This window comes from Tamandua tetradactyla, chromosome 12 (genome assembly GCF_023851605.1).
Source record: "Tamandua tetradactyla isolate mTamTet1 chromosome 12, mTamTet1.pri, whole genome shotgun sequence".
Classification (NCBI taxonomy): domain Eukaryota; kingdom Metazoa; phylum Chordata; class Mammalia; order Pilosa; family Myrmecophagidae; genus Tamandua; species Tamandua tetradactyla.
Genome location: NC_135338.1, coordinates 32862414 through 32889124, shown reverse-complemented (window position 1 = coordinate 32889124; position 26711 = coordinate 32862414). Strand labels below are relative to the sequence as shown.

At 38.8% G+C, this 26711-nt stretch overlaps 2 protein-coding genes and 1 long non-coding RNA gene across 4 annotated transcripts in view; all 3 read right to left on the bottom strand.

Annotated features, from left to right (window-relative positions):
- COQ6 (coenzyme Q6, monooxygenase) overlaps nucleotides 1-4965 on the bottom strand; it is a 55787-nt gene extending 50822 nt beyond the window's left edge. Inside the window, exon 1 of the mRNA XM_077123026.1 lies at nucleotides 4949-4965. The gene's annotated coding sequence lies outside the window, so the exon portion shown is untranslated. The remainder of the gene's footprint in view (nucleotides 1-4948) is intronic.
- The window catches only part of ZNF410 (zinc finger protein 410), an 86378-nt gene that overhangs the window by 15053 nt on the left and 44614 nt on the right, over nucleotides 1-26711 (bottom strand). Inside the window, exons 8-11 of one of the 2 annotated variants that reach the window (XM_077123028.1) lie at nucleotides 16394-16483; nucleotides 7406-7531; nucleotides 6538-6675; nucleotides 4949-5076 (exon numbers count right to left, since the gene is read on the bottom strand). In XM_077123028.1, the coding sequence (XP_076979143.1) occupies nucleotides 4949-5076; nucleotides 6538-6675; nucleotides 7406-7531; nucleotides 16394-16483 (482 nt within the window). The remainder of the gene's footprint in view (nucleotides 1-4948; nucleotides 5077-6537; nucleotides 6676-7405; nucleotides 7532-16393; nucleotides 16484-26711) is intronic. The other variant, XM_077123029.1, reaches the window with a different exon arrangement.
- Nucleotides 8232-10925, bottom strand: LOC143651995 (uncharacterized). The gene is made up of 2 exons (XR_013160354.1): nucleotides 8700-10925; nucleotides 8232-8537 (listed from the first exon to the last, which is right to left on the bottom strand). It is a non-coding gene; the product is annotated as an uncharacterized LOC143651995 (long non-coding RNA).

The following is a 26711-nucleotide window of genomic DNA, read 5'->3' as shown; positions in this document are numbered from 1 at the left end:
ATAAATAAATGGGAACTCCTCAAAATTAAACACTTTTGTGCATCAAAGAACTTCATCAAGAAAGTAAAAAGACAGCCTATACAATGGGAGACGATATTTGGAAATGACATATCAGATAAAGGTCTAGTATCCAGAATTTATATAGAGATTGTTCAACTCAACAACAAAAAGACAGCCAATCCAATAACAAAATGGGAAAAAGACTTGGACAGACACTTCTCAGAAGAGGAAATAAAAATGGCCAAAAGGCACATGAAGAGATGCTCAACGTCCCTGGCCATTAGAGAAATGCAAATCAAAACCACAATGAGATATCATCTCACACCCACCAGAATGGCCATTATCAACAAAACAGAAAATGACAAGTGCTGGAGAGGATGTGGAGAAAGAGGCACACTTATTCACTGTTGGTGAGAATGTCAAATGGTGCAACCACTGTGGAAGGTAGTTTGGCGGTTCCTCAAAAAGCTGAATATAGAATTGCCATATGACCCAGCAATACCATTGCTAGGTATCTACTCAGAGGACTTAAGGGCAAAGATACAAACAGACATTTGCACACCAATATTTACAGTAGCATTTTTTACAATTGCAAAGAGATGGAAACAGCCAAAATGTCCATCAACAGACGAGTGGCTAAACAAACTGTGGTATATACATACGATGGAATATTATGCAGCTTTAAGACAGAATAAACTTATGAAGCATGTAATAACATGGATGGACCTAGAGAACATTATGCTGAGTGAGACTAGCCAAAAACTAAAGGACAAATACTGTATGGTCCCACTGATGTGAACCGACATTAGAGAATAATCTTGGAATATGTCATTGGTAACAGAGACCATCAGGAGTTAGAAATAGGGTAAGATAATGGGTAATTGGCGCTGAAGGGATACAGACTGTGCAACAGGACTGGATACAAAAACTCAAAAATGGACAGCACAATACTACCTAAGTGTAATGTAATTATGTTAAAACACTGAATGAAGCTACGTGTGAGAATGATAGAGGGAGGAGGGTTGGGGACATAAATGAAATCAGAAAGAAAGATAGATGTTAAAGATCGAGATGGTATAATCTAGGAATGCCTAGAGTGTATAATCATAGAGAAATGTATAATGTACAAATTTTAAAAATATTTTGGCATGAGGAAGAACAAAGAAATGTCATTATTGCAGTGTGCTGAAAATAGATGATAATTAATACTTTAAAATGTCATCTTATGTGTGAGACTAAAGCAAAAAATGTTTGTTACAAAATTTATATTTTGACTAGAGCATTTCCTAATATAACTCATGTAATGTAGACAGTTTGACTGAATGTCATAAGTTCTTGGAATCTCAGGTAGGACATGAGATTTTGTTGGTTTGTCCAGAGTAATGCCCTGATGAATCCCAGAGTGATTTGATCAGTGACTGGAAAAGTATTTGCAAGCCCCCTTTGGGGAATCGTGAGAGCAGGGAGAAATTCAACTTCCCCAAGTTGAATTTCTTGATATTCTCACAAGAAGTGTGGACAACCAAAGCTATAGGCAGAGCCCCCAGTCTTGGAGTTTGTTCATATGAAACTTAACCCCATAAAGGATAGGTCAAGTCTACTTAAAATTTAGGCCTAAGAGTCACCCCCAAGAGAGCCTCTTTTGTTGCTCAGATGTGGCCTCTCTCCCCAGTCAACATGACAAGCAGTCTCATCACCCTCCCTTTCTCTGCGTGGGACATGACTCCCAGGGGTGTGGACCTTCCTGACAACGTGGGACAGAGATCCTGGAATGAGCTGAGAATCAGCATCAAGGGACTGAGAGAACCTTCTCGACCAAAGGGGAAAGAGTGAAATGGGACTAAATGTCAATGGCTGAGAGATTCCAAATAGAGTCGAGAGGTTATCCTGGAGGTTATTCTTATGCATTAAGTAGATATCACCTTGTTGTAGTGGAGAGGCTGGAGGGAACTGCCTGAAAATGTAGAGCTGTGTTCCAGTAGCCATGTTTCTTGATGATGATAGAACAATGATGTAGCTTTCACAATGAGACTCTGTGAATGTGAAAACCTTGTGTCTGATGCTCCTTTTAGCTACTATATCAACAGAAGAGTAGAACATATGGAAAAAAAATAAATAATAGGGGGAACAAATGTTAAAATAAATTTAGTTTGAAATGCTAGTGGTAAATGAAAGCGAGGGGTAAGGGGTATGGTAAATCTTTTTTTTCTCTATTATCGTTTTATTTCTTTTTCTGTTGTCTTTTTATTTCTTTTTCTAAATCAATACAAATGTCCTAAGAAATGATGAATATGCAACTATGTGATGATATTAAGAATTACTGATTGTATATGTAGAATGGAATGATATCTTAATGTTTCATTTGTTAATTTTTTTAATCAATAAAAAAATAATTCATAAAAAAAATGATTGCTACTCAGGTCTCAACATAAACTCTAAAACATATTCCCTGACCTCCCCCAAGATAAGCACTTACTTTACTGTGTGAAAATTGCCATTTATTGATCTGTTACTCTAACCTCTCTATAGAGCACAACTCTAGGGGCACCATTCACATACTTAAGGAGTTATAAAAGGTGGATATCCTATCATCTGACTGTAAGCTCCATGTAGCAGAGATTGTGTTTTGCTTATTACTGTAAAACAAGCACCCAGCAGAGTGCCTCACACACAGAAGATACATAATAAATATCTGTTAAATGATATTATCTAATATTTAGGATAATTAGGAGTACTTCAGTAAAAAAGTTATTTAACAGTATAGGAAATAAAAACTCCAAGGTTTCAAATATAAAAAATAAAAGGTTGAGTGCTGTGGATTGACTTGTCAGAATAATTTGTGCTAGGTGAAAAGAGAAGGAGGTGCTTTTCCTGTGCAGTATTTCAGGACAACTCAATAGGTGACGGGAGCAAGTGCTTCTTTTGTAGAAGAATCACAATTAATAAAAGTAGAAGGAATGAGACAATTAAGATATCACCATTTTGAAAGCCCTAAATGAAAAACACAGACATAGGCCATGATCAGTAAAGGCTGCTAAAATTTTTAAATAAAGTTGATCAATATTAAGATCAATCAGAGAAGAACCAAATATCATGGCCTCCAGGTGATACATAATAGGAAACAAGAATATCCTCTATAAAGTATTCTTGGCAAGGGGGAAAAAATAAATAAACATGAATCTAATCAAATCTCTAAAAACTCTGTTCTTAGGAAATTGGTGGATAGAAATATATATTAAACAAGAAAGGAGTCAATCAATCAAAACCAGATTATGGGAAATTCTAGATTATGGGTCAAATAACCCAATTCCTTAAATAGACAACTGTCCTGAAAAAAAGAGGAAGAGTACTGTTATAGATTAAGATAGATTTAAGAGAAATATAAATGACTGCAAGGAATAAGCCTTGTTTGAACCCTGATTCAAACCAATCACAAAAAGAAATTTTCAAGGAAAGAAAAACTAGTGTTAGAGGATATCAAAAAATTAATTTTGGGTGGGTCACAGTGGCTCAGCAGGCAGAGTTCTCGCCTGCCATGCCAGAGACCCAGGTCGATTCCCAGTGCCTGCCCAAGCAAAAAAAAAAAAACTAATTTTTTGAGCGTATAGTTATGAAAAAAATCCTTCCCAGTTAGACCAGAGAGTAAAATACTTCCGGATAAAATAATATGTCTGAGATTTGCTTTAAAACACTCCAGCACCAACAGAACTGCAACAACAACAACAAAAAGTCAGAGTGAAGAGATGAAACAAGCAGTAGAAAGTTAATTGTTGAAGTTGAGTGATTCATTGGGTTCATTATACTATTCTCTCTCTCTTCTCTTTGAAACCTTCCATAACAAAAATGTTAATAAAGAGGGTAAAAGCAGAGGAGAAAGAGGAAGGCTCCACAGATGAGACATAATTAGGTGCAAAACTGTAACCATGAGAAGATAACCTAGGGAAAAACCAATGATACCTATAGTAAAAACTTTCAATATAATACAAGCAAGGCTTAGACCATGGGTCACTGTGCTAGATACAGGGAAAGGTCTTGGCAGAAGCATTAACATGTCTGTCCCTGTGGTCCTGGATAACCCCAGAAATATTACAGATTAACTGAGAATATTCAATATAGAATGCAGAGCTATTTGAATGCTGTAACAGCTTATTGTAATATAAAGCTTATAACGAAAGGAAAGGGGACAAAGATGGGAGAAGACTGAAAGTTATTGTAATGCTGAAGGGATCTGGGCTACCACAGATTTTGACAAAAGCTTGTGCACATGAAATGAGCTTGTGATGAACTCATTCCACTTGCATGACACCACTGTGTGTCACAAGGTCATTACAATATCCTCAGAGTCTAGAAATCTGACTGTTTTACAGTTTGTTTTCTAGATCAGAGCCAAGACCATAATTGTTACGGATGTTTAGAATAAATCTAAAGCCTCTCTTTGGTTTAGATGATGGTTACTCAATCAACAAATAAGTGAACAAATTCCTATATGCCCAGTTAGTTCAGCCTACTATCATCCAGACATATGAATCTGGCAGACTGAACAATGATTATTTTAAATGATTTTGTCACTACCTTTTTTGCCCAGGGACCACTTTGTCCCTAGATGTTACTTTCCTTATAAAATAAAAGCAGCATCCTCTTCTCATAGTGAAGCAAACAACAACAATGGGAGTAAATATCATTCATTAAGGAATGTGTAAATAAGCTCTTTAAGGATGAAAATCCCAGCTGTGACTGACCAAATCTCCTAGTGCGGAAACCCTTAACACTCAAGAGCCTTTCAGAGCTGGACTCAGGCTTAGCTTAAAGTGAGATATTCTAATAAAAGTTTCCAGGAAATGACAGTTGTATATATATTTTTTTCTTTTCAGAGCCTCTAAAGTAGATTTTCAACTACTTTCCACATTGATAACCACAGAATTTAAGTAAGAACAAGAGACAGTTTTACCTCCTGTGGATTTACTGCAGTTAAGACAGAAACCTCGTATGACTGCCTCCCTGACTGCATAGTCACCAAGTGATGTGTCACATCAGGCACTGAAGACAGGGGACGAGGGGATCCTTCAGCAAGCACCTCTGTGAAACAACAGAACAGTGTTTCATTGAAAAATAAATCCAAAGATTTATCTATCTACTTTATCAAGCCTCTCATTAAGGACTCTGAAAATTACTTCCTCAAAAACTGAATTCTACATTCCTCTATTTCTTCCAAATTAATTCCTGTCTGATAATCATTATTGGTGGTGTGGAGAGTATTGCAAAAGTGGCAAGGGGGGAGGGGATGTAGAAAATGCAAGAAATCTTGACAGAAGAGTTAACCAGTTTTTTACATATCAACTTTAAGTAATATGGCTTGAGCATTGTTACTGAGATTAAAATTGCACATGAAACATGGTAAAAGCTGCTCAGGCAGGCAGATCAGGGAACCAGATCCAACCCTTGAAGTGTTCACTAAGGATATAAATATTTTAATATAAGCAGAACAAAAAGCTAAGTTAAGCCTGGCTCCAAAGTTCCTACTCTGTGGCCCTTCCTCCCTTTAGACTTTCTTCTTCAGGGCTAGTAAACTAGCTCCAGACAATTTCCACGGTTCATGCTTTAGTTATCCACTAATTATCACTAATGAAAGAGAGGAGGTTCATTGTGGCAGCACACTCTGGGCCTTAGAGGCTCCATGGTGAAGTTATACAAACATGGTCACTTAGTAGGATAGGTAACAAAACCAGGATCTCAGACTTAACATATGTTCTTAGTAGGAAACAAAACAAAGAAAACAGTCTGTGAACAGTACACAGGTGTAGCCCTTATCTCTTGAAGAAATTCAAAGTTTCTTCTAGGGCCTTTCTTGTTCATACTGATCTTCCATACTATACCATATAATTTATCATTTAATTTAATGTTTGCTCGTAACTATTTACTCAATGTTGCTTCCCATATGTAATTTTTGTCTTCTCTACCAGATTTTAAAGTTCCTGTCTCTACTTTTGACTTTCCCATGGTGCCAAGCACATAGTAGGCACTGAATAATAGACGCTGACCTCACCTGTTAAGTTTTTCAGAAAAGAGAGCCTGGATTAGTAACTTTGGTGAAATTTCTATATTAGTGAGGAATAACTTTCCTAGGGAGCCCTTTCTTTTTTCTAGCAGATATGGCTTCTTTTTAAAGGTTTTAAGAAAATGCTTTATATCTCCTCTGTAAAACATGGTCATATCCTGTTAAAATGTTTTTTTTAAGAGTTAAGTTCTTCCATAACTGCAATAGGAAAGATAAAAAATAATTTGTCAAGGATGCTAAATTATAGATATCTTTTTACATTTATTCCTTTTTCTTTTATTACATCATTTCAATGACAATTTTTTTTAACAATCCACCTTATCCATCCCAAAAATAAAGAACACAAATGCCACACAACCATACCAAACAAAGCCTCTCAGAAGAAATGAAATTAATTAAATCTACTGTTTTGGAAACTACCCCACTCTTTGGCTCTAGTTGCAGTCTACTATTCCCAAATAAAGGAGAGTCGAACGTCTTACCATCAACTCCCAGGACAGAATTGGTATTTGGTAGATTCAAGGTTTCTCCACCAAGGCTGGGCTGGGAATTCATAGACACCAGGTTTTTACTGGGTACTGAAGCCTCTTCAAGCAAACTACTGCCCATTAGTGGCTCAGCTGCACAAAGAACAGGATGTGAGAGACATACAGCAGTCAACCTCTTTTAAGGCTGTGCCTGGTCCTCATTTTCCTTCACAAGGAAGCTGGCCCTCTATAGAACTAGAAGTCAACCTTCTATATCTTGAGTGCCACCTACTTTGGAGAAAAAAAGAATAAAACTAGAGAGAAAGGAGTGAGCCTTAGGAACAAATATTTTTACCTGTGATCAGCAACTGAAGAATTAGCATATGAAACAGGATAGGTGGATTCTCACAAAGGAGTATTTGGAATGAAATAACTGATTAAGGCAGGACATGGAAAAAGAAAAAATTAAAAAGCTATCAAATTTAGGTTAGGGAAAATCATGATTGAGAAGTAAAAGATGCTTAAACCCTTGTTTTATAGAAATCTTTATCACAGTGATACACACATGCTGATTACTAGATTAGCACTCAATTAATTAACATCAACTACTCACTAGGGGGAACTTTTAAAACTAGATTCTGAGATCTTCCAAATAATCTCACTTATCAGACTATTTTGTTTTGTTTGGGGGGAGGGGAATAAACCACAGGAATATATACGTTTAAAAGCTTGTAGGTAATTCTCCTTTTTTGAGAACCACCAAATGAGGCCAAGTCTCTCTATCCTAAACAGAATCAGAAAATTTCCAAAAAACCACACAGGCCAGTTAACTGGCTTTCTGAACCTAGAAGACACAGCCCTTCACTGTGCCCACTCTTCTCACCAGTCTGCTCCTGCTCTTGACTCCCAGCTGCTCCTATCTGCAAGTGATGCTTTCTCATGTGCACATTCCTGCTCCCACTCTGAGAGAAGGTCTTCCCACAGACTTGGCACTGATGAGGCTTCTCTCCTGAAACAGGGATCATGTTAAGACAGGGCAGTCAAAAAGACGAGGTATATTCCTGACAGCAAAAGAACATACTCTAGACCTAGATGGAGAGGCCCAGACAATGTTAAACTAACACAAGACTGGTATCTCAATCTTTAGCACATGGGGGAAGGCAGGAAGAGTATGCCGGGAGGGCTTAGCAAATTCAATGCTGTCAGTCTCCAGTCCTTTCCAGACCCACTGCACTGCTGCATTCACAAAACAACCTCTTTGGTATGGGATCATACCAGGCACAGAGAGTATTAATGTACTTTCCTTTTCAGATACAGAATTCCATGAACCTCTAAGACAAGTACCTTCCTCATGGATTCCAACTAACCCTGGGTTCACAATATCCTCTTACAGGTATAGAAAATACCTATCACCATTCTTAGGATCTTCACCATTCATATTGGTAGCTTTTCTAACACAATGATCTCAAGTGTCTTCTATGTCCTCAAGCACCAAACTCTCAATCTCCATTCTACCCATACAGACAACCACTTAGAGCAGAGGTCAAAATGCATGCCTGATAGGTAGCATAAGGAATGAAATGGCCAGATGGACCATGTAGTAACCTAAAGTACCTTCTCCATAAAGAGGAAGCTTTACTCAGTTCTTGCTAACTGCTGCATATGTAAACTTAGGCCTAGCAATGCCAGATCCTGTTTTTTGTTGTTGCCCTTTTTTTTTTTTTAGAGATGTGTGCTGGTTTGACTCTGTTATGCACTCTAGAAAAGACTGTTATTTTAACCCACTCTTGTGGGGGCAGATCTATTGTGGGTGGAATCTCAAGGTGACATAAAAGTTTGACAGTAAATAAACAGGAGTTAACATGATTTTAGAAAGACAATTTTTTGTTAAGTGAGGAGGCACTGTCTAAAACAATAAGGAAGAAGGATGTTCAACATACATATCAGTAAGTACACTGGTCTGATAAGACATAAAATCTTTGTCATCTAGGCATATTACTCAGATGGTTAAAAACCTTTTATAGGGCGGGCCGCGGTGGCTCAGCGGGCAAGAGTGCTTGCCTGCCATGCCGGAGGACCCCGGTTCGATTCCCGGCCCCAGCCCATGTAAAAAAAAACAAACAAACAAACAAAAACTAATAAAATAAAAAAAAAAAAATGCTAAAAAAAAAAAAAACCTTTTATAGCTTCTTACTAAGAGGTTATAAAATATAGACAATGTCTTCCTTACCCCTGTGTTCTGAATTACCTTAATCCCAACCTGATTGGCTACATTCTTATCACTAAATACCAGGTTATCGATATATAAAACAACCTCTCAAAATCCAGAAATAACAATTACCATTCAGGACTAAATATGACTGCTCTAAGAGCTTATACTCTAGTCCCCTGTTTTCTTAGAAGTATTTTCTAAATGAGACCATACAATAATTGCTGTTTTGTTTCTGGCTTATTTTGCTTCACCAAATGTCGGGCACGCCTTTTGACAGTTTGTTTCCATGGAGGTGAGATGCACTCAATTCAAGATGGGTCTTAATTCTTTACTGGAGTCCTTTAAGAGAGCTCATGGAGAGAAAGAATTTAGACAGAAATTCTTCAGGAGAAAAAAATCAAGGTCCCACTGTAGCCCAGGAACATTTTGGGTGAGAAGGCTCAGGAGACAATGCCATGTGCCTTCCCACGTGACAGAGGAACCCCAGATGCCAGTACCCTTTCCCCAAACAAGGTATCTTCCTCTTGATGCCTTAATTTAGAAATTTGCATGGTCTTAGAACTGTAACCTAACAAATCCTCATTTGAAAAACCAGTCCATTTCTGGGATATTGCATTCCAGCTGCTTCAGCAAACCAAAAAAGATGGCAATGAGGATATTTAAGTATAAAACCTGATTTGTAAATGTTGGTTCCCAAGTCACAGTAAACAGAAACACTGTGTCGCAATCAGCATTGCTGAAAGGAATACAAAATATCACAGCTCAATCTGATAGTATTGAGTAAAATCACCATTTGCTCTTTGATCTGGGAATTCTACTTCCAGGAATCTTTTGTAAAGTTCAGCGGCAAAATTTGAAATAATCTATCCACAGGATTATTCACTACAGCACTATTTAAAATAAAGACAGAAAATAACCCAAATATTCATCACAGAAGACTAACTGAATAAAATTGCAATATAAACATGGTGGACTACCATGCAGCGTAAAGAGGAATGAGGAAAATTTCTATATGCTGATATGGAATGACTCCAAGATATATTGTTAGGTTAAAAGAAAAAAAAAGCATAGAATTTCGTTACTTTTATGTAGGAAAGCAATGGAGTCACACCTACCAGGATGACTATAACAAAAAAGACAAATAATAACAAGCATTGGTGAGGAAGTGGAAAAGTGTAAACACATTGCTGGCAGGAATGTAAAATGATACAGCTACTTCAGAAAACCATTTGGCAGTTCCCCAAAAAATGAAACATAGCTTCCAGATGACCCAGTAATTCTACTCCTCAGTATATGCCCAAGAGAAATGAAAACATATTCATCCAAAAGCATATACATGAATGTTCATAACATTATTCATAACAGTGAAAAAGTGGAAACAACCCTATATATTCATCAATTTATGAACAGATAAGCAAACTAGTATGTCCATAAAGTGGAGTTATTTTTCAGCCATAAAAATAAATGAAGGGGCAGGCAATGGTGCAGTGGCAGAGTTCTCGCCTGCCATAGCAGAGACCAGGTTTGATTCCAGGTGCCTGCCTATGCAAAATAAATAAATAAATAAATAAATGAAGTAGGGATGCAGCTACAATGTGGATAAACCTTGAAAAACCTGTGCTAACTGAAAGAAGCAATCACAAAAGGTCACATATTACGTGATCCTAGTCATATGTAGTGTATAGAATAAGCAAATCCATAGAGACAGAAAGCAGATCAGTGGTTGCCAGGGGCTGGGCTCAGAGAGGAATGGACAGTGACTGCTAATGGGTATGGGTTTTCTTCTTAAGGTGAAGAAAATGTTCTGGAATTAGTGGTAATAGGTGCACAACTCTGTGACTACACTACGAATCACTGAATTGTATACTCTTAAAAGGGCAAATTATGGCATGTGCATTACATCTGAATAAGACAATGTATAGGAAAAAGAGAAAAGAAAAGTGAAAAATTAATCTGCATGTTTGTATTTGCAAAAAGAAGCAAAGGAAAATAAACTAAAAAGAAATTAAGCCAGTTGCTTGCAAGGGCAGGGAAGAGAAAAGTACAAAGGGACAGAAACAGAAACACAGCTTCTTTGAATATACCTAGTTTTGACTTTATATATTAAAAAGAATAAAATTAAATCAAAAAAAGAAAAATTTTGTTAACATTTGAAAAAGAAACTGAAACAAAGGAACCTATCACTGTATCAGGATAGTGACATAATCATACAAAAAAAAAAAACCCCACAATTATTTAAAGGGTATTTAAACATAGTATTTTGACTATATATCTTTAATAGATATATTCTCAGAATAAATACAGGTGCAAAAAAAAATCCTAAACTTAATTCTGCAGACTACTTATTGGTAAATAATATTGGCATTATTATTTTGAAACAATAGTAATTATATTAATGCTAGGAGCCCAGATTTTCAGTGTAAAGAGAAAAGGTCTAAGGTATAAAAACAAAAAAACTAAAAATTGTCTAACATTAAAGTTAAACTATAGGGGCACCTAAATTAATAGGCCATGCTCTTGATCTTCAGGCTTACTCTTGTGAAGCTTACATAGGTAGTGGAGAAGCTTAGTCTACCTACAGGTATGTCTAAAAGTTACTTCTGAGGACCTCTTTTGTTGCTTGGATGTGGCCTCATGCTCTCTAAGCCCAATTCTGCAAGTGAAATCACTGCCCTCCCCCATACGTGGGACATGACATCCAGGGGTGAAAGTCTCCCTGGCAACATGGGAGATGACTGCCAGGGATGAGTCTGGCCCTGGCACCATGGGATCAACAATTCTATCCTCACCAAAAGGGGGGAAAGAATGTAACTCATAAAGTATCCATGGCAGAGAGAGCTCAAATAGATTTGAGAGGCTACTCTTGAGGCTGCTCTTACACAAGCTTCAGTTAGACCTTGCTACCTATCATAACCTGCCAATCCCCAACCAGGACCATTCCTGCCAATCCTAAAGAATATCTAGGGTATATATAAGATTCCACAAGGGTTCCATGCACTAGAGTAACTTTCCAGAAACCTACAACCTCCAGATGGGTCCCTGGACCAGATAAGTCCTGAAACCTAGAGGGCCCAGCCTCTCCAGAACATCAGATAATTCCATCTCTCAACCCCATATTACTGACAGCCGCTTCCAACAAGAAAAAGTTAGAATGGCCATAGCCCAAACACCCCTAAAGAGAGGGATAGAAAGATCAAAGGTGATGGTGGAGTTATACAGAGAAGATAGGATTTAACAAATGAATATGATTGCTGAATCATTAAACTGATATCTCTTTTAGTCTCTAGTATCTTAGAGCACCCAGAAGTAAAAACTTAAAAGTGTGGAACTGTAACCCATATCAAACTCTGAAATACGTTCTACAATTAACTGTGGTGCTAAGCTTTGCAATTTATTGCTTTTTTTGTATGTTATTTTTCACAAAAAAGAAAGAAAAATAGTCTATTGTGGTGATAAAAAAATATTTATGCCTTCTAGCCTCCTATATTCTGGAGAAACTAGAAGGAAAAATCTGAGAGGATCGTATGGTAGCCCATGACAAACTCTGGGATCTGTCCTCTATCTACTTGTTGAAGCGTGCTTTGAAAACTATTCCTTTTTTATCTCTTTACTTTGAATGTATGTTATACTATACAATAAAAAAGTTTTTAAAAAAAGTTTAATTGGAAATATCAGCATGAACTGACTGTTTTCTTTTTAAAAACACTTTTTCTAGCTCCTTGCCCAGTGGCCCTGTCCTGTTATGTGACCATGTGCAGCCACCACAGCCTATGGCATGTCACTGAGGAAAAAGAAAGCTGCACAATAAAACCAAGCCTCTGGTATCAGAGGAAAACTAAAAAAACAAACAAAAAAATACACCATACTTTCTCTAGCCATGGTCATTTAAAAGGATTAGAAGTAATAACAACCTAACAGCAATGAGGACACATAGCACACACACTGTGGTATCCACTAAAAGAAACCAGGGTTCCTTGGAGGAATGGCTGATTTCAAGTATGGGGTAGGAAATATGTAAGATGAACTTGGGATGTCTTCTTATACCAGAAAACAAAGAAGCTATAGAAGACTAATGACTCATGTCAAAAGCACAGAGATCAGATACTGAATAGGGCATGAGATCTTCTTGGTTTGTACAGGTTAGTGTAATGCCCCAATATATCCCAGAGTAATTTAGGCAGAGAATAAAACAGTATTTGCAAAGTCACCTTGGGGAACTGGGGAGAAAGGAGAAAATATTCAACTTTCCCACCTGGACAAGACTTGATATTTTACCAGCAGCGGGGACAACCAATTTAGTAGGCTGAGCCCTCAATCAATTCAAAGTCATGAGTTTACCAAGGCGATAAGATCAATATACAGAATTTAACTGCATTTTTTATATAACAACAATGAACAATACAAAACTGAGATTAAGAAAACAATTTCATTCACAATAGCATCAAAAAGAAAATACTTAGCAACAAATTTAACAAAAGATGTGTAAGACTTGTACACTGAAAACTACAAAATTTTGTTCAGAGAAGAAATTAGAGATCTAAATTAATGGAGAGATATTCCATGTTCATAGATTGTAACACTCAAGTGTTACAATGGCAATTTCTCCTATAGATTCAATCAATGCAATCCCTATAATGTTTTTGGTAGAAAACTGACAAGCTAATTCTAAAATTATATGGAAATGAAAAGGGCACCAGTTCCTTATTCTGAAACTTTGAATTAAAAGAATTATATATTTATCCTGCCTTTCCCATATAAATCATTAGATAGCCCCTGTGAACAAGAGAGCACTTTACAGTAGAGGGATTAGGTTATCATTACTCGCGCTGGTCTGAAGCTGTTGTGTACTCCAGAGAAGTCATTTTCTTTAATCTTTATTCAATATTGCTGAGCGGGATCTTTTGATTAAGTTGTTTCCATGGAGATAGGACTCATCCAATTGTGGGTGGGACCTTCTGATTAAGTGGTTTCCATGGAGATGTGTCTCCACCCATTCAAGGTGGGTCACTTACTAGAGTTTTTTAAGAGGGAACCATTTTGGAGAAAGCTTCAGAGCCCATACAGTTAAAGACACTTGGAGACGCAGAAAGAAAACATCTTCACAAGACCCCATTTGAAGAAATGGGTAGAGAAAGCTAGCAGACATTGCTATGTGCCTTCTCAGATGAGAGAGAAACCCCGAACATCACTAGCCCTTTCTGTGGAGTTAAGGCACCTTTCTCAGGATGCCTTAGTCTGTGCATTTTATGGCCTTAGAACCGTAAACTTGCAACTTAATACATTCCCTTTTGTATTCTGGCAGCTTTAACAAATTAATATACCACCTGAACTCACTGTTCAATTTTGAACACCAAGCACTGTGTTGCCTCCTGATGTGATCCAAATTTGCCAAAAATTCTGAACTTGAATTTAAGTAAGACTTTAGAGATTACTTCCATTTATAGGAAATACAGGAAGCAAATCAAGAAAGCAACAATATGCGACATTCTATATGACCCAACTGGCTGTTCTGCAACAAGCCTATGGCATGAAAAAAAAGTGTAAGATAGAGCTAGATTTAAGAAGACTTGTTAACCAAGTACAATATTAAACCTTCTTGGATCATGCTTTAAACAAACCAAAGACATTTTGAAACAACTGGAAAAAGACAAAGTTGGCTGGACTGGGTATGAGCTGAAACCAAGGAATTATCACTAATTTTGACAGGTATGATAACAGTCTTTTTATGTAAGAAAACGTTTTTGTATAATTTTGAAATGTTACATAATAAAATAAAATAAAAACACTACACAGGCCAAGCTAAACACATCTGAAGTTCACATTTAGCCCTTAGGCTTTACCACCTCTGCTTAGAGCTTATCATCACATAAAAAACTACTTCATTTCCCTAAGACTTCAACTCTGAAATTCACATCTTTGATTATACCTTTCCAAGTCCCTCAGGCCCACTGAATAACACTGCTATTCTCATCAAAATAACCTGGTCTCTTCTCTCCATTCCTCCTTCTCTGACTTCCTTTCGCTACCCACAAACAGCCATTTTGACAATTACCTGCGTTCATTCTAGAACAATGAATTCATTTCTGCTTTGGTAAATCCTAACTCTGAGTAACCTCCACGGCCTATGTTCTCCAATCCAGTTTTTAGATTCTTCAGCAATACTGGAGGGGAGTCATGAAATCTGCACAGTCTACCCAAAAGTTATAACATCTACTCTCATACTTTCAGGTGGGTCCTCACACACTGCTGCTTCTCAATCCTTCAAACTGGTTCTTTCAGTCAGTTAACTAATTCTGAAAACCTACCACTTGTCAAGAATTTTCTAACCCTCAGAAGCTTATGAGCTACTCTGCAGGCTCCTGCAAACCCTCATCATCTCTCTCAACACTTCCCTAACCTCTTCTCTCTCTCCCTTTCTCTTCCTCCTCCCCCTTCTACTTAAACCCAGCTTATGCATCACTGCCAGTTTAACCAGTTCTCATAGACAGTACCTTCAGTAAGCTCTACAAGATCTCCATCCTGACATTTTAGACCTTTTTCCTATCTTTAAAAAAAAAAATTATTATGATAACATAATATATAAACATAACACAAAACTCCTCATTAGGTCTTTTTTTTTTTTTTTTTTTTAAAGGAAAGACAGAGAGAAGGAAGGAAGGATAGAAGGAAGGAAGGAAGGAAGAAAGGGAAACATCTTTAAACATTTTCTTGTATTCTGTTTCTCCGTTTTTGTTACATGGGCTGGGGCCGGGAATCGAACCGAGGTCCTCTGGCATAGCAGGCAAGCACTTTGCCCGCTGAGCCACCGCGGCCCGCCCCCTTCATTAGGTCTTTCTTAAGCTACCTTTCTAGTCTTCCTTTCACTATAACTTACTATGTCCCATGATAAACATTCTCTCTAACAAGACACAGATTCTCCCTGGTCTGTATGTGACTTCTGTTTGGGAAAGGCGCTGGGAAGGGAGGATATCACTTCAGCTTTTCTATTGAGCTTACAAGGTCTGGCTGCAGTGGAATATGCTCAGATATTTTGAAAGACCAGCTCATTTGCATAAAGTGTGCAAGCTGACAGAATTACAGAGAATTAATCTAAGGCTCCAAAACAGAAAATGAGTCACCAAATCTTATTCCTCTCTCCTCTACTACATGTTAGGGAATGAGAAGATTTGTCATTAAAGCTGTAAAGGCTTATTTTCTGCCAAAATGGATAATGATGACTGAAAAAGGCTCATTATCAGAGGGTAGTAATTTTACAGGGGCTGCTGTCACTGACATAAATCCTTTCTTCTGACCTGAAATCCCCCCAGAGGAATGGAAATGTCAATTCCTAAAGAACAGGATCCATATTTGATGTCACTTATAAAGCACCCAGCACAATGCCAAGCAAATTTCCTATCTCCTCAGAAAAAGTTTGGGATAAAAAAGCAGTTCAATGGCATAGCTGAAATAAAAAGGACAATTAGATGTCTTTCTCCTGATTTTAAGACCTTGTGAAAGTAATTATCAAAGCCCTTGATTTCTGATTCTGTCATGATGAGGAGGAAGCTTTATCTTTATGTGAAGAGTTTTGTTTAAGATTTCCTTATTAACCCCACCATCACAACAACCTTTTGGTTCTTCACCTTTCTTGCAATCTGCAAAGGACACCCATTCTAGTACCTGAGTGAACCACCAGATGTTTTCGTAGACTAGAATACTCAGCAAAGGAACGGCCACACCCTTGAGCTTCACAAAGGAAAGGCTTCTCTCCTAAAGACAAGAAATAAAAACAGAAAGACTCAGGCCTCTGCTAAATTAACCAGTACTTTCTTTATCTATCAACTTTATACTATGTCCAATGACTTAGTCTGATTTCTTGAATTCATGCGATGTAATTTCAACGGGGCTGACTAGCAAGTTGCAACCCTGAATGACGTCCTAGTAGACAGCCCAGCCTTAGAGCTTCATACCTCTTCTCTCCCTCCTTGCTCAAGGGTTGACCTCTTCAGCTGCTGTGACCTACTTTCCTCAGTCATCCCTCTGAGATTAACAGCGTATATGCTCTAAGAATTCTTATTTTACATCAGTTCTTATTGAGATTCAGATCATAGCTCCACATAAAAATACATATTTTTAAAGGTTACAAAACAATGTATTATCGAATTCCATTTTATAAACAACAGTAAACAAATAAAAACAGATTTTTAGTCACAAAGGTACAAAGAAAAGTCTACTGTGATATGTTAAAAGTGGTTATATCCAAGTGGTGATATTATGGATGATTTATTTTCATCTATTTTTCATGCACTACAGTAGGTATATATTACTTTTGTTATTTTAAAAATCAAAGTTGGGAAAACATGGTATAGTAGGAAGCTCAAGGAATCAGTCCCTCCACAACTGGCAGGAACTGTCTGAAACAATTATTTTCAAACACTGGAGTCTAGTGGAACACTGTACACCATCCTGGGAAGAGCTAGGGGAAGAAGCTGATAAACTCTGGTAAATATACACGAATTTCACGTATGTGAAATTCCATGCAGTGGCTACCACCCCCATCCATAGGGAAATATCTTCAGGACTTCGTAGTAGGCAAAGGGTTTTTAGATTTTACACCAAAAGCCTAAGTGACAAAAGAACAAATAGATAAAATGGACTTCATCAAAATTAAAAACGTGCATCAAAACATATTATCAAGACAGTGAAAGCACAACCTAAAGAATGGGAGAAAATATTTGGAAATCATGTAACTTATAAGGGTTAATATCCAGAATACATAAAGAACCCTTACAACGTAATAACAAAAATGGGCCAAAGATTTAAAGAGACATTCCTCCAAAGAATATATTCAAGTGGCCAAGAAGTATATGAAAATATGCTCAATATTATTAGCCATTAGAGAAATGAAAACTAAAAAAAGAGGTATCATCACACACCCAAAATAATGGTTATTTTTTTTGCATTGTTAGTTTTTTCTTTTTTTCATTTGCATCACTCCAGAAAAAGATAAAAAGAAAAAACTTATACATACCATACCCCATACCCCTCCCTCTCACTGACCACTAGTATTTCCATCTACTCAATATATTTTAACCTTTGTTTCCCGTATTTTTTTCTATACTCCTTACACTCCCTTTCATTGCTCACTAGTATTTCAATCTACTCTATTTTAAAACTTATTCCCCGTATTATTCACTTATTTTTAATCCATTATTTTTTACTCATCTGTCAATATCGTAGATAAAAGGAACATCAGACACAAGGTTTTTACACTCACATAGTCACACTGTGAAAGTTGTATCATTATACAATCATCTTAAAGATACATGGCTAATGGAACACAACTCTACAGTTTCACACACTTCCCTCTAGCCTCTTTAATACACCTTAAAATAAAAAGGGGATATCTTTAAATTACGCAATTTAATATGCATAAGAGTAACTTCCAGGATAACCTCTCGACTCTGTTTGAAAACTCTCAGCCACCAATGCTTTATTTTGTCTCATTTCTCTCTTCCCCCTTTTGGTGGAGAAGGTTTTCTCAGTCCCTTGCTGCTGAGTCCCAGTTCATTCTAGGACTTCTGTCCCACGTTGCCAGGGAGGATTACAGCCCTGGGAGTCATGTCTCACGTAAAGAGGGGGAGGGCGGTGAGTTTGCTTGCCACATTGGCTGAGAAAGACACAGGCCACATCTGAGCATTAAAAGAGGTTCTCTGGGGATGACTCTTAGGCCTAATTTTAAGTAGGCTTCACAAGTAGGCTTTATCCTTTGCAGGGATAACTTTCATACAAACAAACCACAAGGTTAAGGGTTCGGCCTACTGATTTGCTTGTTGCGACTGCTTGCAGGAATATCAGGAATTCTCCAAATGGGGAAGTTGAATTTTCCCTCTTGCTCGCCTATCCCCCAAGGGGACTTTGCAAATACTTTTCTATTCACTGTTCAAATCAATCGTTTTATCTTTCCATCTGGTTTCATTTGTGCCCTCAGCCCTCCTCCCTCTATCATTCTCACTTTCAGCTTCATTCAGTGTACTAACATTATTGTGCTACAATTACATAGTATTCTGCTATCCATTTATAAATTTTTACAATCAGTCCTGTTACACAGTATGTATCCCTTCAGCTCCAATTACCCCAAATCTAACCTATTTCTATCTCCTGATGGCCTCTGTTCTTAAATGAAATTCTCCATGTTCATTCGTTAACGTTAATTCATATCAGTGAGACCATACAGCACTTCTCCTTTTGTTTCTGGTTAATCTCAGTCAGCATAATATCCTCAAGATCCATCCATGTTGTTACATGCTTCATGACTTTATTCTGTGTTACAACTGCATAATATTCCATCATATGTATATACCACAGCTTGTTTAGCCACTCGTCTGATGGACATTTGGGGTGTTTCCATCTCTTGGCAACTGTAAATAATGCTGCTATAAACACTGGTGTGCAAATGTCCATTTATGTCCTTGCCCTCATGTCTTCTGAAAAGATACCTAGCAATGGTATTGCCGGATCATATAGTAAATCTATACTTAGCTTCTTCAGGAACGACTAAAATGCCTTCCACAGCGGTTGTAACATTTCACATTCCAACCAACAGTGGATAAGTGAGCCTCTTTCTCCACATCCTCTCCAGCACTTGTTGTTTTGTTTTATTGCTAATGGCCATTCTCGTGGGCATGAGATGATATCTCATTGTGGTTTTGATTTGCATTTCTCTAATAGCCAGGGAAGTCGAGCATCTTTTCATGTGCCTTTTAGCCATTTGTATTTATTTCCTCTTCTGAGAAGTGTCTGTTCAAGTCTTTTGCCCATTTTGTAATTGTTGCTTGTCTTTTTGTTCTTGAGTTGAGCAATTTCTTTATATATTCTGGATACTAGACCCTGATCTGATATATTGTTTCCAAATATTGTCTCCCATTGTGTAGGCTGTCTTTTTACTTTCTTGATGAAGTTCTTTGATGCACAAAAGTGTTTAATTTTGAGAAGTTCCTATTTATCCATTTCTTTCTTCAATGCTCATGCTTTGGGTGTAAGATCTAGGAAACCGCCTCCTAGTATAAGATCTATAAGATATTTCCCTACATTTTCTTCTAAAAGTTTTATGGTCTTAGATTTAATGTTTAGGTCTTTGATCCATTTTAAGTTAATTTTTGTATAGGGTATGAGCTATGGACCCTCTTTCATTCTTTTGCACGTGGATGTCCAATTCTCCAAGCACCTTTTACTGAATACACTGTTCTGTCCCAGGTGAGTTGGCTTGTCTGCCTTATCAAAGATCAACTGTCCACAGATAAGAGGGTCTACATGTCAACACTCTATTCAATTCCATTGGTCAGTATATCTATCTTTATGCCAGTACAATGTTGTTTTGACCACTGAACACAACACGCCTTAAAATCAGGGAGGGTGAGACCTCCAGCTTCATTTTTCGCTCTCAGGATATCTTTAGCTATTCAGGGCATCTTGCTCTTCCAGATAAATTTGGTTATTGGTTTTTCTATTTCTGAAAAGTAAGCTTTAGGTATTTTAATTAGTATTACATTGAATCTATAAATCAATTTGGTAGAACTGACATCTTAACTATATTTTGTCTTCCAATCCATGAACACAGTATGCCCTTTCATTTATTTAGGTCTTCTGTGATTTCTTTTAACAATTTCTTGTAGTTTTCTTTCTATAGGTCTTCTGCATCCTATAGAAAAATTTTTAAATTTTTTTTAATTAAAAAAAAATTAACTAACACAACATTTAGAAATCATTCCATTCTACATATGCAATCAGTAATTCTTAATATCATCACATAGATGTATGATCATCATTTCTTAGTACATTTGCATCGATTTTGAAAAAGAAATAGTAAGACAACAGAAAAAGAAATAAAATGATAATAGAGAAAAAAATATATAAAAATACTAAAAATATATATAAAAACAAACAAACAAAAAAGAAACTATAGTTCAGATGCAGCTTCATTCAGTGTTTTAACATGATTACATTACAATTAGGTAGTATTGTGCTGTCCATTTTTGAGTTTTTGTATCTAGTACTGTTGCACAGTCTGTATCCCTTCAGCTCCAATTACCCATTATCTTACCCTGTTTCTAACTCCTGATGGTCTCTGTTACAAATGACACATTCCAAGTTTATTCTCTAATGTCAGTTCACATCAGTGGGACCATACAGTATTGGTCCTTTAGTTTTCGGCTAGTCTCACTCAGCATAATGTTCTCTAGGTCCATCCATGTTATTACATGTTTCGTAAGTTTATTCTGTCTTAAAGCTGCATAATATTCCATCGTATGTATATACCACAGTTTGTTTAGCCACTCGTCTGTTGATGGACATTTTGGCTGTTTCCATCTCTTTGTAATTGTATATAATGCTGCTATAAACATTGGTGTGCAAATGTCCGTTTGTGTCTTTGCCCTTAAGTCCTTTGAGTAGATACCTAGCAATGGTATTGCTGGGTCGTATTGCAAGTCTATATTCAGTTTTTTGAGAAACCGCCAAACTGCCTTCCACAGTGGTTGCACCATTTGACATTCCCACCAACAGTGGATAAGTGTGCCTCTTTCTCCACATCCTCTCAAGCACTTGTCATTTTCTGTTTTGTTGATAATGGCCATTCTGGTGGGTGTGAGATGATATCTCATTGTGGTTTTTATTTGTATTTCTCTAATGTCCAGGGACATTGAGCATCTCTTCATGTGCCTTTTGGCCATTTGTATATCCTCTTCTGAGAGGTGTCTGTTCAAGTCTTTTTCCCATTTTGTAATTGGGTTGGCTGTCTTTTTGTTGTTGAGTTGAACAATCTCTTTATAAATTCTGGATACTAGACCTTTATCTGATGTGTCGTTTCCAAATATTGTCTCCCATTGTGTATGCTGTCTTTCTACTTTCTTGATGAAGTTCTTTGATGCACAGAAGTGTTTAATTTTGAGGAGCTCCCATTCATTTATTTCTTTCTTCAGTGCTCTTGCTTTAGATTTAAGGTCCATAAAACCGCCTCCAATTGTAAGTTTCATAAGATATCTCCCTACATTTTCCTCTAACTGTTTTATAGTCTTAGGCCTAATGTTTAGATCTTTGATCCATTTTGAGTTAACTTTTGTATAGGGTGTGAGATACGGGTCCTCTTTCATTCTTTTGCATATGGATATCCAGTTCTCTAGGCACCATTTATTGAAGAGACTGTTCTGTCCCAGTGAATTGCTTGACTGCCTTATCAAAGATCAAATGTCCATAGATGAGAGGGCCTATATCTGAGCACTCTATTCGATTCCATTGGTCGATATATCTATCTTTATGTCAATACCATGCTGTTTTGACCACTGTGGCTTCATAATATGCCTTAAAGTCCGGCAGCGTGAGACCTCCAGCGTCGTTTTTTTTCCTCAAGATACTTTTAGCAATTCGGGACACCCTGCCCTTCCAGATAAATTTGCTTATTGGTTTTTGTATTTCCAAAAAATAAGTTGTTGGGATTTTGATTGGTATTGCATTGAATCTGTAAATCAATTTAGGTAGGATTGACATCTTAACTATATTTAGTCTTCCAATCCATGAACACAGTATGTCCTTCCATCTATTTAGGTCTTCTGTGATTCCTTTTAACAGTTTTTTGTAGTTTTCTTTGTATAGGTCTTTTGTTTACTTAAATTTATTCCTAGGTACTTTATTCTTTTAGTTGCAATTGTAAATGGGATTCGTTTCTTGATTTCCCCCTCAACTTGTTCATTGCTAGTGTACAGAAACACTACAGATTTTTGAATGTTGATCTTGTAACCTGCTACTTTGCTGTACTCATTTATTAGCTCTAGTAGTTTTGTTGTGGATTTTTCCGGGTTTTCGACGTATACTATCATATCGTCTGCAAACAGTGATTGTTTTACTTCTTCCTTTCCAATTTTGATGCCTTGTATTTCTTTTTCTTGTCTAATTGCTCTGGCTAGAACCTCCAACACGCTGTTGAATAATAGTGGTGATAATGGACATCCTTGTCTTGTTCCTGATCTTAGGGGGAAGGTTTTCAATTTTTCCCCATTGAGGATGATATTAGCTGTGGGTTTTTCATATATTCCCTCTATCATTTTAAGGAAGTTCCCTTGTATTCCTATCCTTTGCAGTGTTTTCAACAGGAAGGGATGCTGAATCTTGGCAAATGCCTTCTCTGCATCAATTGAGATGATCATGTGATTTTTCTGCTTTGATTTGTTGATATGGTGTATTACATTAATTGATTTTCTTATGTTGAACCATCCTTGCATATCTGGGATGAATCCTACTTGGTCATGATGTATAATTCTTTTAATGTGTTGCTGGATTCGATTTGCTAGAATTTTATTGAGGATTTTTGCATCTATATTCATTAGAGAGATTGGTCTGTAGTTTTCTTTTTTTGTAATATCTTTGCCTGGTTTTGGTATGAGGGTGATGTTGGCTTCATAGAATGAATTAGGTAGCTTTCCCTTCACTTCGATTTTTTTGAAGAGTTTGAGCAGGATTGGTACTAATTCTTTCGGAAATGTTTGGTAGAATTCACATGTGAAGCCATCTGGTCCTGGACTTTTCTTTTTGGGAAGCTTTTGAATGACTGATCCAATTTCTTTACTTGTGATTGGTTTGTTGAGGTCATCTATGTCTTCTTGAGTCAAAGTAGGTTGTTCATGCCTTTCTAGGAAGTTGTCCATTTCATCTACATTGTTGTATTTATTAGCATAAAGTTGTTCATAGTATCCTGTTATTACCTCCTTTATTTCTGTGAGGTCAGTGGTTATGTCTCCTCTTCCATTTCTGATCTTATTTATTTGCATCCTCTCTCTTCTTCTTTTTGTCAATCTTGCTAAGGGCCCATCAATCTTATTGATTTTCTCAAAGAACCAACTTCTGGTCTTACTGATTTTCTCTATTGTTTTCATGTTCTCAATTTCATTTATTTCTGCTCTAATCTTTGTTATTTCTTTCCTTTTGCTTGCTTTGGGGTCAGTTTGCTGTTCTTTCTCCAGTTCTTCCAAGTGGACAGTTAATTCCTGAATTTTTGCCTTTTCTTCTTTTCTGATATAGGCATTTAGGGCAATAAATTTCCCTCTTAGCACTGCCTTTGCTGCGTCCCATAGGTTTTGATATGCTGTGTTTTCGTTTTCATTTGCCTCGAGATATTTACTAATTTCTCTTGTAATTTCTTCCTTGACCCACTCGTTGTTTAAGACTGTGTTGTTGAGCCTCCATGTATTTGTGGATTTTCTGGGACTCTGCCTATTATTGATTTCCAACTTCATTCCTTTGTGATCCAAGAAAGTGTTGTGTATGATTTCAATCTTTTTAAATTTGTTGAGACTTGCTTTGTGACCCAGCATATGGTCTATCTTTGAGAATGATCCATGAGCACTTGAGAAAAAGGTGTATCCTGCTGTGGTGGGGTGTAATGTCCTATGAATGTCTGTTAAATCTAGCTCATTTATTGTAATATTCAAGTTCTCTGTTTCTTTATTGATCCTCTGTCTAGATGTTCTGTCCATTGATGAGAGTGGCGAATTGAAGTCTCCAACTATTATGGTAGATGTGTCTATTTCCCTTTTCAGTGATTGCAGTGTATTCCTCACGTATTTTGGGGCATTTTGATTCGGTGCATAGATATTTATGATTGTTATGTCTTCTTGTTTAATTGTTTCTTTTATTAGTAGATAGTATCCTTCTTTGTCTCTTTTCACTGTTTTAAGTCCAACCTGCTGGATACTAGTATAGCTACTCCTGCTCTTCTCTGGCCGCTATCGACCCCTGACATTCCAACTAGTAAGTGTCCTGGAGAACGCCTACTTGGGTCTATTCTCTTTGGGGTGTGCTGCACATCCCGGATCTAGGTCCCTCACAAGAGCTGGGAAACCTTCAGCAACAATTTCCTCCATCAGCCTCTCTCCTCCCCCTCCCCTCCCCTCCCCTCTCCCTCCGGGACACCCATATTATGCACACCCGTGCGCCCCACATCAGCATCCAACTCCCTGAGCCCCCGCCCAAACCCCTCCACTCCTTTCCCTATAGCCTCTGCCTCTCCCCGGACCTCAGACGCTCCATCCTCCAGCTCACCAACTCTATCCTCCGTCTCTCCAACCCTACCATTGTAGGTTTCCATTGCCCTTCTCATCTCCTCCACTGTGTCCCTCAATCCCACGAGTTCTGTGATTTGTTTTTTCAGACTTTCCATTTCTTCTCCTTGTTGATCCCATGCCCTCTTCATGTCCTCCCTCAATTTATCGATTTGGTTTTTGAAGAGGTTTTCCATTTCTGTTTGTATATTCAGAATTAGTTGTCTCTGCTCCTGCATCTCACCTGAGCAATTGGTTTGTTCCTTCGACTGGGCAACACCCTCAACCTTCCTGGTGTGATTTGTTATTTTTTGCTGGCGCCTGGGCATTCAATCAGATTTCCCTGAGTGTGGTACCCAGCAGGCTGAAAGACCTTCCCGTGAAGTCCCTGGGCTCTGCCCTTCTTATCCTGCCCAGTACGCAGTGCCCGTCCATCCGCGGGTCCCACCAGCAAAAGACGCTGCGGCCCCTTTAACTTTGGAAGACTCTCGCTGCTGGGTGTGAGGTGGAGACAAAGGAAAGGCTGCAGGTTGGCTTTAATGGCTTCAAACTGTGAAGTCCTGGGATCTGAATTCCTTGAGAGAGGGATTCCACCCGAGCTGCGCTTCACCCCTCCCGCGGGGAAGGTTCAGGTGGTAGAGAGCCCTAAAAGCAGTCTGTTTCTGCATCCGGGGCAGTTGCAACCCATGTAATCCCAGCGCTGAGCCCAGAAGCAACGAAGCCCCCACAGAAACAGCCGCAGAAGGCTCTGTTTCGCCCCCTTTCCTCCTCTTCAGCCAGCCCAATCGGCAACTTCTGCCCTGATCAGTTTCGCCTGAGCCGAGGGCCCATTCTTAGTAGTCAGAAGTTGTTCCTTAATCCCACCATTGGTGTTAGGTTGGGCTCAGTCTCCACCACTGTCGGAGACTCCTTCATTTCCCTCCGGGAAGTCGCCTGTGGGGTAGGGTCGCCAGCCGCCACGGCCTGGGGGACCACTGTTCCGATGCTCCCAGCCGGCCGGGGAAGCCGCGCGTGTGGAAGGGGCTGCACTCGCCGGCCACTGCGGCCTGGGGGACCGCTGCCCCGAGGCTACCAGCCGGCCCGGGAAGCCGCGCGCGGGGGAGGGTCGCCGGCCGCCGCGGCTTGGGGAACCGCTGTTCCGATGCTCCCAGCCGGCCCAGGATGCCACGTGTGTGGAAGGGGCTATGGTCGCCGAAAACCGCGGCTTGGGAGACTGCTGTTCCGAGGCTATCACCTGGCCCGGGAAGCCACGCGTGGGGGAGGGTCGCCAGCCGTCGCGGCTTGGGGAACCGCTGTTCCGATGCTCCCAGCCAGCCCAGGAAGCCGCGTGTGTGGAAGGGGCTGCGGTCGCCGGAAACCGCAGCTTGGGGGACCGCTGGTCCTAGGCTACCAGCCGGCCTGGGAAGCGGCGTGTGGGGGAAGGTCGCCGGCCGCCGCGGCCTGGGGAACCCACTCCAAAGCTCCCAGCCGGCCCGGGAAGGAGGGAGGGAGGGGCTCCGGCCACCAGCCGCCCCGGCCCGGGGAAGCACGCGCCCCCCGGGGACCTCACTGCAGCGGAGCCTCCCAGTCGGTCCAGCCGGTCCAAAATGGGGCACGCCGTGCGTCTGGCCTCCGTCATGGCTCCGGGAGCTGCCCTGCACTGCCTCCAGTTCTCCAGTAGCCGTTCTGGAGGAGGAACTAAGACCCGCGCACCCTACCAAGCCGCCATCCTCTCCGGAAGTTGTCTGTGTTTTTGCTTCCTGACTACTTCCTCCTTAGTTAAATTTATTCCTAAATATTTTATTCTTTTGGTTGCAATTGTAAATGGAATTTTTTTATCTTGGTTTGCCCCTAAGACCATTCATTACTAGTGTATAGAAACACTACAGATTTTTGAGTGGTGATTTTGTAACCTGGCCCTTTCCTGT